At 39.7% G+C, this 14,916-nt stretch overlaps 1 protein-coding gene across 1 annotated transcript in view; it reads left to right on the forward strand.

Annotated features, from left to right (window-relative positions):
- LOC134660904 (calcium-binding mitochondrial carrier protein SCaMC-2) overlaps window positions 1-14,916 on the forward strand; it is a 69,074-nt gene that overhangs the window by 1,519 nt on the left and 52,639 nt on the right. The window contains exons 2-4 of the mRNA XM_063516774.1: window positions 2,083-2,209; window positions 7,304-7,391; window positions 11,477-11,588. Coding sequence (XP_063372844.1) covers window positions 2,083-2,209; window positions 7,304-7,391; window positions 11,477-11,588 — 327 coding nt within the window. The remainder of the gene's footprint in view (window positions 1-2,082; window positions 2,210-7,303; window positions 7,392-11,476; window positions 11,589-14,916) is intronic.

The raw sequence follows: 14,916 nt of genomic DNA on the forward strand, positions 1-14,916 counted from the left end.
TTGCAAATGCCATGCAGAGTTAGCTTAGTCCGACTCTAGAAGATTTTAGAATTTTATTCTCGATGTTCAGGGTACTCACCTTGGTAAAGGCGGCATTCTACCAGTGCGGCACAAGCATATTCCGTACAAAAACGCTTGTGCCGCGCAGTGCCGCACACTGGTGGAATCCCGCCTTAAGACGCGAAGCGATTTTAAGAGAAAGCGTCATTCACTTGTAATGGTTTAAACTAATCAACGTGGCTCCTGAATCACTCGTTTTTCCCTGTAGTGAGTGTAGTGCGCGGAACGCTTATTGTAAAGGTTTTTCTCATCTTCGAATTTAACCTACATTTTTGGAGTTAGAAAACTATTTTTTATGCTGATACATCACCTACAGTAGAACCTCGATTACCCAAACTATTCGGACTGAGGCTAGTTCGGATAATACAAATCTGGCTTTTTTGGGACGAGATCAAAAAAAAAACTTACATAAAAACAGTATAGTATGTATTAAAATTTTACATACAAAATTAACGTTAAAATATAAATCATCTGAAAAATCTTACAGATATTTGAGGGTCGGTCTAATCGGGGTTCTACATGTATTAACTTGTCGAATCCCACGATATGACGTCACCATAAGTGTTCTGGCTCATATGAGTCGTGGGAGCTGACAGATTGGGTGAACTCTTTTTTGACAAAAGTGTGCCAGGAATACCTACAAGTGGCTCTAGCACTAGACTCGCTTCTGTATTTTTAGAAAAGTCGCATTTGTCCCATAGAACAACAGGCCGGCTTAATGGAACTAGGTTTCTAGGCTTTATATACTTAGATTCAAAGTACTAATCTATGACACGTATTTATTGATCGGGGTAAATGGTAAACGAAACAGCAGCGTGGCGTGTTTTAAACGTTCTCCGGCTGAACGCAATGCGAACTAGTTAAGATCGGAAATCGACTTGCCAATTAAATATTCCGAGTTTACGCTGAATCGGAATGAGAGTTACTGAAGCGAGGAAATGGAAACTAGCAAGTTGACCTTTTGGTTTGGCTGTTCTATCATGACGTAAACGAGTGGCTCTATGAGCTGTAGACCTCGCGAACGGCCATGGCTCCGGCATTTTGAAAAATGTCCAAAAACTATATAAATTAAATAGGTACCTATATGATTATATATTTTAATAAATGAATCATCAGATTGACTGACTATTTTGAACAGTTTCGGCATACTTTTAGCATAGGCCGAGTTTGCCATTACCACAGATAAAGATTTTATTCATTGTTGAATTGTCAAAATATATATTAGAACATTTCACCCCAATATTATAGACGTAATAGATCGATTCGATTCTCTATTTCTCTGTAATATGATTGTAGAAAATTACCATTAGCTGCACTAGTAGGTGAACCGCATGTGTCCTACGAGTGACCTAAATTTAGTCCGTCTGTGTTGGCGTACTAATAATATCGCTGGATCAAAGTATGTGGTTTATTTGTCGATACCTTGGGGACTCGTAAAGACGTAGGAAACACTTAATTTTAATACATGCACTAGTAGCACTGTCCAACACAAAAATTAGCTCTATAACAAGCCTGCAAACATGCAAGTTTCGTCTAAATATTGACTTTATTGGTGCGATGCCTTTAATTTCTACCAGTTTTTACGAAATAATTATTTTCATACTTAATTAACAACATGAAAATTACAAATTACTTTAAATCTTATAAAACGATTATTGGTAATTAGCAATTACATTTGTTGTCCGTGGAAGGCCGTGTCGTTTAGGTCTTTTTTCTGGTGTAGGTATACTATAATATTTCCAAACGTATTCGCGCCTTGTGTGTTCATGAGGGATAGGGAGGGATACCGCTTATAGCGTCCTTTAGCTCAGGGTTCTCATGACCTGTCACGACACGTCTAAAGATTCATCCAGATCTGGAGAAAGCCAATTGCGAATAGCTCGTACTACACGCTACAGTTATTCCGCAGAACTGTACGCACCACCCCTCCTTCGAGTGTCACACAGCACAGTTTTAAAAATCTATCCTTAACGTAAACAGTTCGTTTTCTCATTTCTGATCTCGACAACTTTATTGTTCCAGAAATTTCTGGCCAAATCCGGCGGCAAGGATGCCGGCGACATCACGCTCTCCGAGTTCATACACTACGTGCGCGAGCACGAGAAGAACCTGCGGCTGCAGTTCACCCATCTCGACAAGAACCAAGATGGTGCGTATCACAGCTGTTCGCAATGATTTATAACTCAAGATAGGTTATAGGCGTTCCAAAATTGAAGCGGCTACCTTGTGACAAATTGGACAAGTTGCCTTTAGTCGCGGCTGGACAAGCGAGAAATGTGCACGTGCTAACGAGCTCCCGCACACCGAAAGAGAAAGAGACGACCTTATGTTTAACAACGAGTGTGTCAAAGATGGATGGAATGAGAAAATTAATCAAAAATAACAGATTTCTTCGTAGGCACAGAAATAAATATGGAAGTATTTTTTGTGCTCCTCAAGTATGAGTATAACCTATTCGCTGCCCTCTTAACATTGTACTAGAAATTACTGGCCAGTCCCCGTAGACAACATGCCAATCGCTAACGCTCCGTAGCGAACGGAACGCAACTGTTACTGTCACATTAATATGAAACAGTGATAGAGAGACACAAAGCGATTCGATGGCGAAGCGATAGCGATTGTCACCTTGGCTAGGCCGCCAGTTCCGGTGAGGATGCCAGCGACATTGGGCGTTTTCTAAAATAAATATCGAAAACCTGATTCTTTCAAATCTGGACATTCTTGGGCTCATTCTACTCAGAATCGACAGCACTCTCCATCCTTCCATTAAAAAAGTTGAAATGTCCATTTCATTACATCACGTTTTATTATGAGAAAAATTTCACTCGTATGGACGTGACGTAGTGGAATGTACAATTTTCATACAGATTTTTGGGACAAGTTTTATTATCATCAGGATTGAATATGCTAGTGATTCTGAGTTGAAAGAACCCAAAAACAGCAGGATCTGTGAGAATCGGGTTTTCAATACATATTTATTTTAGAAAACGCCCCATTACGCTCTCTTGAGTTCATACAGTACGTGCGCGAGCATGAGGAAAACCTGCGCCTGCAGTTCTCCCATATCGTCAAGAAAGAAGGATGTTTTGTATACTTATGTCAGTGCATAGCGCGGTTCTCTTAACTGTCTACAGTATCTCCAGTATCTACAGTGTCTTGTCTGTCGACTAATATATTTTACACATTTTCAAACTTACTATTAGTTTCCAAAATGTCGAAGCCTCCGCTCCGCTTTCGTTCAAATGGGGGCTAGGAGCCCGTGGCATTTTGCCCGATTTGCCCGCTTGGCACCCTATAGTCACGCCACTAAAATGATGTTCTGGAGCATTCCACGACTTTTTCTACCGCTGCCCCGTTTATCCGCGAATTTTCTGAAGATTTATAGGTACATTTTTTATCACAAGGGATGTGAAAAATGCTCAGTAAAATAATCATTGACTTTAAACATTGAAGAAATTTAGGTGCGTTAAAAATGCGTTTGTACGGGACAGCTCATTGAATGCCTCTCGTTTAGCATGGCTTAACATTTTTACAGATTTTATCATCCAAGGCAAGGACTTATCGGGATGTTACCTTTTGTTTACTTTCAAATGGACATCTCGATGTTGTCAGGCGCATGCATAATGTATTGTTATGAATAAAGCACGAGACACATAATGTGTGGTGACGTCAAACGCTCAAACACTAACAACAATCGAATCTTAGTACGTAGAATCGATTGGTCTTAGGCACAAAAAGTTACGACAGCCTTATGATGCCTTGTTACACGAAAACAATAAGTTAAATAATAAGTTTTTGGCAAAAAAATAATTTTTGGTTCAAGCTTTTCTCGCTGACTGTACTTTTCTTACGACAGACAACTTATACTCATCGAGACAATTCTAAAAACCCCTAACACAATTAGGTTGCGTTGTTTCATCACAGAGTTCCTATGGCCACCTCCTGTCTCCATCATCAGATCAGTTCGACAGTACCATAATTATTATTGTATTGTCATCAGAACTACATACAGCTGCCAATTTTCATGACGCTACAATCCTTAGAAGATGGTTAAATTAGTTACCTTAGATTCCATTACATGTTAGTTACATACAGGTCGAGAGTTCCTATAGCCACTTCCTGTCTCCATCATCAGATCAGTTCGACAGTACCATATTATTGTATTGTCATCAAAACTACATACAGCTGCCAATTTTCATGACGCTACAATCCTTAGAAGATGGTTAAATTAGTTACCTTAGATTCCATTACATGTTAGTTACATACAGGTCGAGAGTTCCTATGGCCACTTCCTGTCTCCATCATCAGATCAGTTCGACAGTACCATATTATTGTATTGTCATCAAAACCACATACAGCTGACAATTTTCATGATGCTACGATCCTTGGAAGATGGTTAAATTAGTTTCCATTACATGTTAGTTATTAGTTACATACAGGTCGACCTAATAAAAGCTTGTTAAAAATAACGCTGAAGGTTAGATTAAGTAATGCCAATTTTAAGGGCTTCATAACTTATTTTGCCTTTGCTCTAGACTCTAGAGTTCAATTGTGTAAAAATCATTAAAAAGTTTCAGTCTATTTTTTCCGACCCTTGAAACGAAATAAGTTTCATTTTCCTGGTCGTAATTGAAAGGTTTGCTGTACAGTCAAGTGTAAAAATATGGGTGCATACAACTTACTCAAAAATATGTCCCATAAGATAAGTAGTTCTTAATTCGCTGACATAAGCGCTATGGGACATATTTTTGAGTATGTTGAGTGCTCCGTACTCGTATTTTTACACTTGACTGTACGTAGTCTATCAGTATCTATATATCGTACCTACTCTTATCTGTTTTATTTACTTAGATGTGCGGTGGACTGTGACCGTAGATATGAATAAAAATTGATGATGCTTTATAAAAAAACTGTTGTGTTTTATCTTTTAAAATCTATCAAAACAAAACGCTATAGACACAACAACAACTTGTAATTAATGGAATCTCGCTAATTAGTGTCACATTATGGAACAAACGTCAGTTAATTGTGATTTCACACTTTTTTATATTTACACTTTATCATCTTTTAAAAATACAAAAATATATGAATACTTTTTCCTTACTATATTTCATTGTGCAGTTGTGCACCGACACTTCTAAATCAACTGTATTCGAATTACAGTTACGCCAAAGACTTAGCGGTGGTTTAGCCGCGCGGCTTCAAACCGAAGGGCGTAAGTTCGAACCCCGTCTCATAAGTTTCTCAAAACTAACGAACGTATCTTATCGTATCTTTGATATTACCAACTCAGTATTCAGTACCATCTCCCACATTGTTTAACTGTCCATCGGTAAACCTTATTACAAAAGGCATAAGGTCCACCAATGAACGGTTAAGAGTGTTGCTGTTTTTACAAGCTTTTATTTACTTTCACCTGACCGTTGTCTGTCTGTAATCAAATCTTGCAAGTTAAATTTGATCCACTTCCCCGGTTTCCGATATAGCTGAAATTTTGCATGCATGTATAAATCGGATGACAATGGAATATTATTATGACATAGATAGAGCTGATCTGATGATGGAGACAGGAGGTGGCCATAGGAACTCTGTGATGAAGCAACGCAACCTAATTGTGTTAGGGGTTTTTAGAATTGTCTCGATGAGTATTCAGGCAGGAGAGATGTCGGAGGAGTACAGGCTGGAGTGTGGTGTGAGACAGGGAGGTCTAACGTCTCCCTCACTCTTCAACCTGTACATGAATGCACTTATTGTCGAGCTCAGCGGTCGGCATATCGGCTGTCATGTGGATGGTATTTGCGTAAATACTTGAGTTATGCAGACGATATGGTCCTGCTGAGTGCGTCAATATGTGGCCTTCGCACCTTACTTAAAACCTGTGAGGAGTACGTTAGTGACCACGGTTTAATGTACAATGCCGTTAAAAGCCAGTATATGGTCTTTGAGGTTGGGTCTAAACGAGTACTGGACGTGCCCCCTATATATCTGAATGGCGTACCTCTGGAAAGAGTACAACAATTTAAATATCTTGGCCATATCGTTACGACCGACCTCAAGGACAGTGCTGACATCGAGCGTGAGCGGAGGGCCTTATGTGTTAGAGCTAACATGATCGCCCGGAGGTTTGCAAGGTGTTCCTGGGACGTGAAAGTAACGCTTTTTAGAGCGTACTGCACGTCTCTGTACACGTGCAGCCTGTGGGCGAACTACACTCAGAAAGCCTACAACACCCTCCGTGTGCGGTTTAACAATGCGTTCAGGGCGGTGATGGGGCTGCCTCGCTACTGCAGTGCGTCGGGCATGGTCGCGGAGGCGCGCACGGCGTGTTTCTCCGCGAGCATGCGCGCGCGCGGCGCCGCCTTGGTCCGTAGAGTGCGAGCTAGCCCCAACGCCGTCCTGGCCATGATTGCCGACAGAGTCGACTGCCCCTACATGCGGCATTGTTGCGACCGGCATGTTTTAAAATAATTTTTGTTGTGTTGTGCGTAGTATTTAGAATAGTGTATGTTTTAGTGATGGGTAGGACATCAATTTAAAATGAGTTTGTATGAGTACCTCATTTAATAAAATGAGGTGTTACAATGTCTTACTTCAAATGAGGTGAGGTACTAGCATATTTTCAGCATCGACTATTCCATTAATTCCAACAGCGACAATTTTTTTATGGAAGGTTTATGTATAATTTGTTAACCCGTGCGAAGCCGGGGCGGGTCGCTAGTTATTATATAGAAGTGACTAACTTACCACCTCAGATTAATGTGATGCGCGCGAGTAAATGAGTAAAATGAATAGAGGAGTGAAGTAAGACATTTTTGCGGTACGAAGTACTGCGACAAATTAACAAAATGAGTGGTACAAATGAGGTGCCTCACGAGTGAGCGACTCAACACTAGTATGTTTAATGTTATTTATTTTGTTTAATGTAATTTTAATTTAATTGTATATTATTGTGATTATGAGTCCTCGTTACTCGAAATAAATGAATTTTATTTTATTTTACTTTATTTATTAGTTGTCTGTCGTAAGAAAAGTACAGTCAGCGATAAAAGCTTGTACCAAAAATGAGATTTTTGCCAAAAACTTATTACCTTTTCGGTGAAGGAAAATCTCAACTTTTTTCGCAATTCGCATTTTTATAGAACGGGGACTAAGGTACTACATTTTTTGAGAGGACTGAGCCCAAAATTGAGACAGGGCTGATGATGATCCTAATTTAAGATCAGCCTTATCTTTATATTTCCAGGGAAAGTGGACCTGGAGGAGCTCATATCCGCATTCGCCGATCTCGGCATAGCCGTCGGCAGGAACGAGGCCACGAACCTGCTAAAAAGGTGAGACTGCAATGCGATTTTACTGATGATACTTCTGACCGATTTCGGCCACAGCGACTGTGCTTTGGAGTAGACATTTTTAATCACCGACAACAGAGTTTAGCTGTTCCACTCTCACTGGTGCGCCTTTAGGTGGCTCCCATACCCTGTCTTTCCGCTAAATTTCCAGGGTTCGAAAGGATAATTATCAATGATAGTTATCTTGATAATTATGGTGATTTTTATGCCTGTTAATTATCGATTTGATAATAACCTAAAATATAAATAACGCCCCGATCATTATTTTTTTCTATCATAGAAAATAAATATAGCACCATCCATACCTGGGATAATTATCAGATAATAGGGATGATGACACATGTTGAATTTTATAACAAAATCTAGGAAAATAGATAGCAAACGAGCAATTTATCACAATAATGTAAATATTAAAATAAAATATTGAAAAATTACAAAAATACAGGACCTGAAAGTTTCAAAATTTAAGTTTTTTTTAACTCGCAAAAACGATAAAAGTAAGAATACCATTCGATTCCTTACATTTCATGCAATAAAATATTGTACAGCAACTATATACATAAACGCAATATTTCACCGACAAAAACGCAATTTTCTTGTTTTGTCCATACTACAAGATGGGCGATGACGTCACGGCCCTTGGCCGTTTTGTATAGAGCGTTTCGCGAGTGAAGTGCGACTGTCGGCCTTTGACTACAATTTCTGACTTTTGTGTTACTTTAATGCAATGGGTCCCATATAGACATTTGATCCTAAAAACAAACCCGATCAATTGATACCATAAAAAAAAATTAGTCATGTAGCCTATTATCGCGATAATTTCGAACCCTGTAAATTTCCGAGCGCCGTTTGAGCACGTTAGCACACCACCTACATAATTGTAGGAAAATGAGGTTGGCGGTCGAGCCTTAGGGCTTATTTAGACGGCGCGCGATCTCGCATACGATTTTAGTTACATTGCGGACCATTGAGGTTACATCAATTCAGCCGACCGATCAAATGACGCAATGTAATGTAACTCGCACCGTCTAAATGAGCCCTTAAGCCAGTGATTCCTAACTTGGGGGTAATTACCCCCGGGGGGGTAAAACTGGTATTATACGGGGGTAATAAGCTAACCTAATATAACAATACGACAAACGTACACGTTTATATTTTTATTACCATTGGGAGGAGGGGTAAAATCAGGTTCCCTAGTTAGTCATAGGGGTGACCGGACTGAAAAGGTTAGGAACCACTGCCTTAAGCTCATCTCGCTTCCTGTCGACTGTCGACTTCACTGCGACGCGACGCGACGTTCAGTTTCAAAATCGCTGCAAAATATTTTCAGATTTCACTACTACTTACTACCTTACGACTATCGTCTTTCGAGTTTACTGTCCGACAAGTGGTGGTAGAAATTAAATGAAAAGGAAAATAAACTGGCTATACCAGATTTATCTTATGACTATTGTCAACACACAATATTGTTGCAATCTCATGGCAAACCGCCAACTTACAGGACCGGCGGCAGAATGATATACCTAGATAAATGTATAATAGTGTGTGAAGGAATTCGTTTTTCTGAGACTGCGCTAAAAAAATCGATTCTATCAAGTCCCGAGTCCTTTATTGAGTATTTTTTTTTATCGCAACTCTAAAAGACTCGAGTCTTCAAAGTCCGAATATGGACGCCGTCAACAAGTTTTGTCTAAGAGTCGCTAGAGTGGGGGTGTCTTAGGCCTTGGTCTCCGGTTGACGCGTAGGCTGCGTACAGTACACCTTGTACCAATGCATCAAAGATTCTCTAGAACACAACACAACCGAACCGAGGCCTTACTGATCTTACTTATGTATAACTGCAGTGATTATTTTAATGCATCTTGATTTTTTATTATTTCTCTGCACTGCGAATTTCTAATATCTCTGAGATGTTATTCGCACGCATTTGGGCCGGTTGTTTTTCGTTACATTTGGATAAAATTCGGCTGGTTTTCAGAGCTTCTCATTGTGGGCGGGATAAATACGAAATCACAAACTGTACCGATAATAATGTAGGTACTTTTGTAATTTTCCGTTCAATTACTAAAATACCATACTATTTCGCCACTCGGTAGAAGAATTCATGGAATGAATATTGCGCTTATACTGTACAAAATATCCCGAACTCTATCTACCCACCATCTACCAAATTTTACAACAAAATAAAGATCGTCCGATTTATCTTTTATATTTATTACACATTCTTACACATTCCCAAATTTCTCTTTACATACATTTTAATTTACGTATTGTTTAAATTAGACCGTCCGCACGACAAGCTATGCCTGAGAGCTGTATTAACGTAAGTCCACGAGAATGTTTACTCTATTTTATGACATGTGCTACTTAAAATAAGGATTTCAGTCGCGTGTAAAACTAATTGACTTTAGTTATTATGCCTCTGAGGTACAGAGTTTATGTCTGCATGGTAAATTGCCAAGGCCAATGAAATTGCTAGTTCATACTAAAATAGAATATTCCGTATGCAAAGACCACGCATAAGGGTCTTACAGGGTCAGGCGTGGCTCACTCCGCGATTTCGTCGCGTCGCTACAAGTACATGCGGCCCACACCAATTTTGGTGTCTAGCCACTAGCCATAGTAGTTGCCGCGCAGCGCTACGGAAAGGAGCTACGCTGCTCGCCCTTGCTGGCGCCCCTAGGTGGCCCTAGCGGTCATATCTGACGTAATAAACGCGTTTTGTTAGAGAGTGAACCTTCCGTACCTAGTACTATTATTTATTCTGTGACAGGGTTAACAATGTAGGTAATTAAGTACTGGTGTTTCAGAAAAGATGCGTGGCCTAGTTTTTGGTGGTAAGTCATCATGTAGCCGGCTTCCACCTGTGGTACACACCATTGTACATACCTATCGTTGTCCTTGTCATTAAACACTGGAATCATGCGATAGGAATACATCGGCTTACATTTTGACAAACTTAAAGTACATGGAATTGTTTAAACTCAAATGTAGGCCAAATTCAGTAGGCAAAGGTCGTCCATTAAACATTGACACTCGAGCCTGCAAATGACAACGTTCCTTATCTCGACAATAATGTATGTACTAATAATAATGCAGTCCCACACCATGGCCTCACATCACCAAAAAAGCACATAGAAAAAAGATATGTATAACGAAAATTACATGCTTCTTGCATAGTATCTAATTTGTTAGAGTATGCTAGTGTTTGTAGGCTGTTCTATTACGCCCGCATCACACTGGAGTTCACAAGATATTTATAAAGGAGGATTTGGGACTAAATATGAGTATCTAATTGTTGCTTACAAATTTACAATCAGCCGCACATAGCTAAACAAGAATAACAAATTATATAGTATATTTTACTCTTTCTGCTTTAAGTGTAAGCAATTATTTGTTAAAAGATACTGCCACAGCTTTGGTATCTACAAACTTAAGAGAAGTACTTTTAAGAGTTTTAAGCTATGCTACAGCGACATCACTAGACATATGCTTAGATAAACCATTCATGATGAAAATGCAATTATGCAGCTCGGTGTAAATACAGTCAGCAGCAATAGTTGCTAAGCGGGAGAGGTGTTCAAAATGATCTTGACGCGACTTTATTGTTAAGATAATAAGAGCGCGTCAAGGTAATTTTGAACACCTCGCCCGCTTAGCAATTTCTGCTGCTGACTACATTCTATTGGAAGCATATATGAATTCTCGCTCTCACCCCACATAGGCGCTGTTATGCTTGCCAACTGATACATCGCAAGCCGCACCACCCTACTTTACACTATTACAGTCGCTATCAAATATATCGGAGCGGCTAAAGCGCTCACAAATATCTGAACACGCCTCTATTGTCAGGACGTTAGAGTGCGTGTTCAGATATTGTGAACACCTTGGCCGCTCCGATATATCTGATAGCGACTGTACAATGTAACCGAAAAAAGGAATCGCTGTCATATCTCATGCTAAATTAGTAATTAGGACGCAAATGCGTGGTGAATTCGTCATTATAGATACATCTAATCCACTGGAGCATAGTATCGGTCTCTTCACTCTTCCCAGTTTGTCCGCAGGATGGACCAGGACGGCAGTCTGAACATCAGCTACGACGAATGGCGGGACTACCTGCTGCTGGCTCCGGCCACCGACATCCACGCCCTCATCCACTTCTGGAGGCATTCTACTGTGAGTACCTTATTTTATTTCGACGACCACATGTATTTGGTGCGTACGCATTTCGCATGCTGACTTACCTCGATCGAGGTATCGTAGGCAAGGCATCTTCAGGCAAGTTCCTCGCGAGGTGGTTCTTTCTGTGTCTAACGCATGGCATGGCAACTTGGCAAGGCATAGCAGACCTCAGAATCTTCAGCAAACTTTCGTTAAAAAAACAGGTATTTTGTAAACATAGACTAGGAATCCTTTAGACGGAGTTTAGAGCAATTATTTCATGAAACCGATGCTGCCAAAAATACGGGGGTGCGGGGGGACGAGGTGAGCGAATACCGTGCCGTGATTGGTCCGTTCAAAGACACGGACCAATAACGGCACGGGATTCTGACACTTTGACTCGAAGATGGAGTAAAACTACCGTATATAGTGGCAGAGGGGGTAGCGTTACTATGCTCTGTCTAGAGGATGTCTTGTCTGTGTTTGTAAATAAACATGAAGGCAGGGTTAGTATTTCAGAAGGAACCTAGGTGGTTCGATAATTTTGGCCGGTTAAAAATTCCATGGCAGCCGTATAACAGTTTTTGACCTCAAATGAACGGACTGAAGTGTCCACGTAGTAACGATTTTCATAAAATTCATGTGCGATCTGGTTTTCTAATGTAACGTAGGTTATTATATATTATACAAAACAACAATACAAATTTTGGACTTTTTGAGAGTACCTACGTATTATGTAGTTCTACTGACGTATCGCGCTATAACTCGAGTCCGAATTCCATAGTAATTTTTTCTTCCATTTTCATCCGTAAACGGATGATTCCCGGGACAAAAAGTATCTAATCTAATGTCAGCATTGTCAGCCGTGATTGCGTTACCTACTGAAGAAGAAACATCTAATAATCCCTAGAATTAACGTCTATATATCCACTCAAAATAGTTAATATTACTATGATACAATTTAGTAAACATCGGAACCTGTGTCAGAGTTATATCCCACCTGTCCAATTTCTTTGTCCAATGTGTATTTGCGTCTCACATTTTGCTTAGTGAGAGAGTGAGGCGCAATGCACATTGGACTAAGAAATTGGGCAGGTGGAATAACAACCTTAGCAATCAGTTCAACATTGATTAACTAGACTGATTGATTAACATTGATCAGTTCAACAGTGATCTAACAATGCCATGAGATCATCGTCGATTCGCAGAATTCTGATTGCTCGGCAATCGAAGGTTGTGTGACGTCACTCCTCAATACTCACTATTAACAGTATTAACTGTTGATGTAATGACGACAAAGTTGTAGTTTACACTTAATATGATAGATACATCCTAGAACTACATTAATGAGTACACATACATTATAATCAATAGTTGTTTTTTCTGCTCCTGAATGTTGAAAATTCTTGAACCTATTTATAGTATTCCGTACCAGAGCGTTACTAAGCCCTTCCGCTTGTCTGTCAGCGGGCTGTAAACTCAAAAACCGTAGACGGTTGAATTCGTTTATACTGTCTTCGGGAAGCGCTTATAGCGACATCTATTGCAAGAAATATAAAACGTCCTAAACGACAGCTACGTCTGAAATTTTATCAAGGAATCGCCCGTAACGATGCGCTGATAGATACATAGATATATACTACATTTGATTTATATTATTTTCATAGCTTATTCATTGCAACTATAGTATTAAAAGGTATATTATATACATTTACTAATAGTCATGGACCCATCCTGATTATAAAGTAGCGCCTGGTTATAAAGTCACGGCAATGCTTAAGTTTAGCCATTTGCCATGACGATGGACGGTATAACGGTAACACTATCAACAATATTATTGGTCTATTGGCGTTATTCATAAACGGCTGCTAAGTTAATCAATTGATGATCGTCCTTTGTCCCTATCTGTCGTTATGCCATAGAGAGGGACAAACGACGATGATCAGCTGATTAACTTAGCAGACGTTTATGAATAACGCCGTATAGGTATATGTATACTGTTATCTATTTCCGCTTCGGACTTGACAGCGCCTTTGTGTCTTGACAGCGGATTACCATCTGTACTGTAACTGTCACGGCGAAGGCGAAAGTCCCGACGATATGTTATCACTTTATCAGTTATTGCATTTGCGAACTTGAACATGCGAATTATTACGTGCTTCGTATATTTCATTTCCTTGTTTTGGTTGTATTTTTGATAGTGTCCATGTATTTATAGCATTGGGTAGCAGAGGGTAAAAGTACACTGCTTTCAAACCATTATCTTTTCATTACCGGTCTCCGTTTCAGATTGGGCAAAAATGCTTTCTAATGTCTGGCTATCAGCTCCTCTACAGATCGCACTTCTCAACAGATTCTCGTGAAGTTTGATGAGAAAGTTCGATCATTACATAGATTTTTTGGCTTTTCAGTTTTCGGAATATTTCCAAAACTTAAGTTCCCAGAGCCACTAGTTTATTAGTACATATTGTTTTCTAAAAATCCACGAAGGTTTCAGCTATGGCCAGATTGCATGACAAAGATAGTGCTTTTCACACGGTAGGTTTACCTATACGAAAATCGTAGTCAAAACTATAGTTTTTAAGAAAAAAATCATACTCATTGGTTCTGACTTCTGATTATCACTTTTCCATGTTATTTACATAGACACACAACAAAATAAGTATCGTATTGTTTTGATACTACGCTGTAACGGCACGTAAACATATTTGTTCGCCAGCCTTCCACAACATTGCGCAATTGAAGCGTCCACTTCAGGCAAATTGCTCTGCAGAGTGTTTGTTCGGTCAATACTGCCATCGCGCCATCCCCTGTGGCGTTGTAAAATGGCTACAAATAGAAACTAGATAGATAAGGTACGCCTCTAAGCAGCAGTCCTGCGGTCAGCAATTAGCGATGAGCGAGTATACGAGGGGCGTTCAATAAAAAGTGAGAATGAGTATGTTATATACAACTTTTATTAAATGTTATTTTATTTTTCGACATAGTCACCTTTTAGCATAATACACTTAGTATATCTTTTTTCTAAACTTAATATTCCATTTCTAAAAAAGGTTTTATCTTGAGTACTTAAAAAATCTTGTACTGCAGCGACTACCGCGTCGTCGTCTTCAAATTTCTTGCCTCTTAGGTATTTCTTCAATCTCGGAAATAGGTAGAAATCACTAGGGGCGAGGTCTGGTGAATACGGAGGATGCTTAAGGATATCGAACCCAGCATCACGTATTGCAGCCATTGCAACGGCGGACTTGTGTGCCGGTGCATTGTCCTGATGGAACAAAACAATTTTCGAGAGTTTACCTCGCCGTTTTTCACGGATCTCATTGCGCAATGTTGCTATTTG

This window comes from Cydia amplana, chromosome Z (assembly GCF_948474715.1).
Source record: "Cydia amplana chromosome Z, ilCydAmpl1.1, whole genome shotgun sequence".
Classification (NCBI taxonomy): domain Eukaryota; kingdom Metazoa; phylum Arthropoda; class Insecta; order Lepidoptera; family Tortricidae; genus Cydia; species Cydia amplana.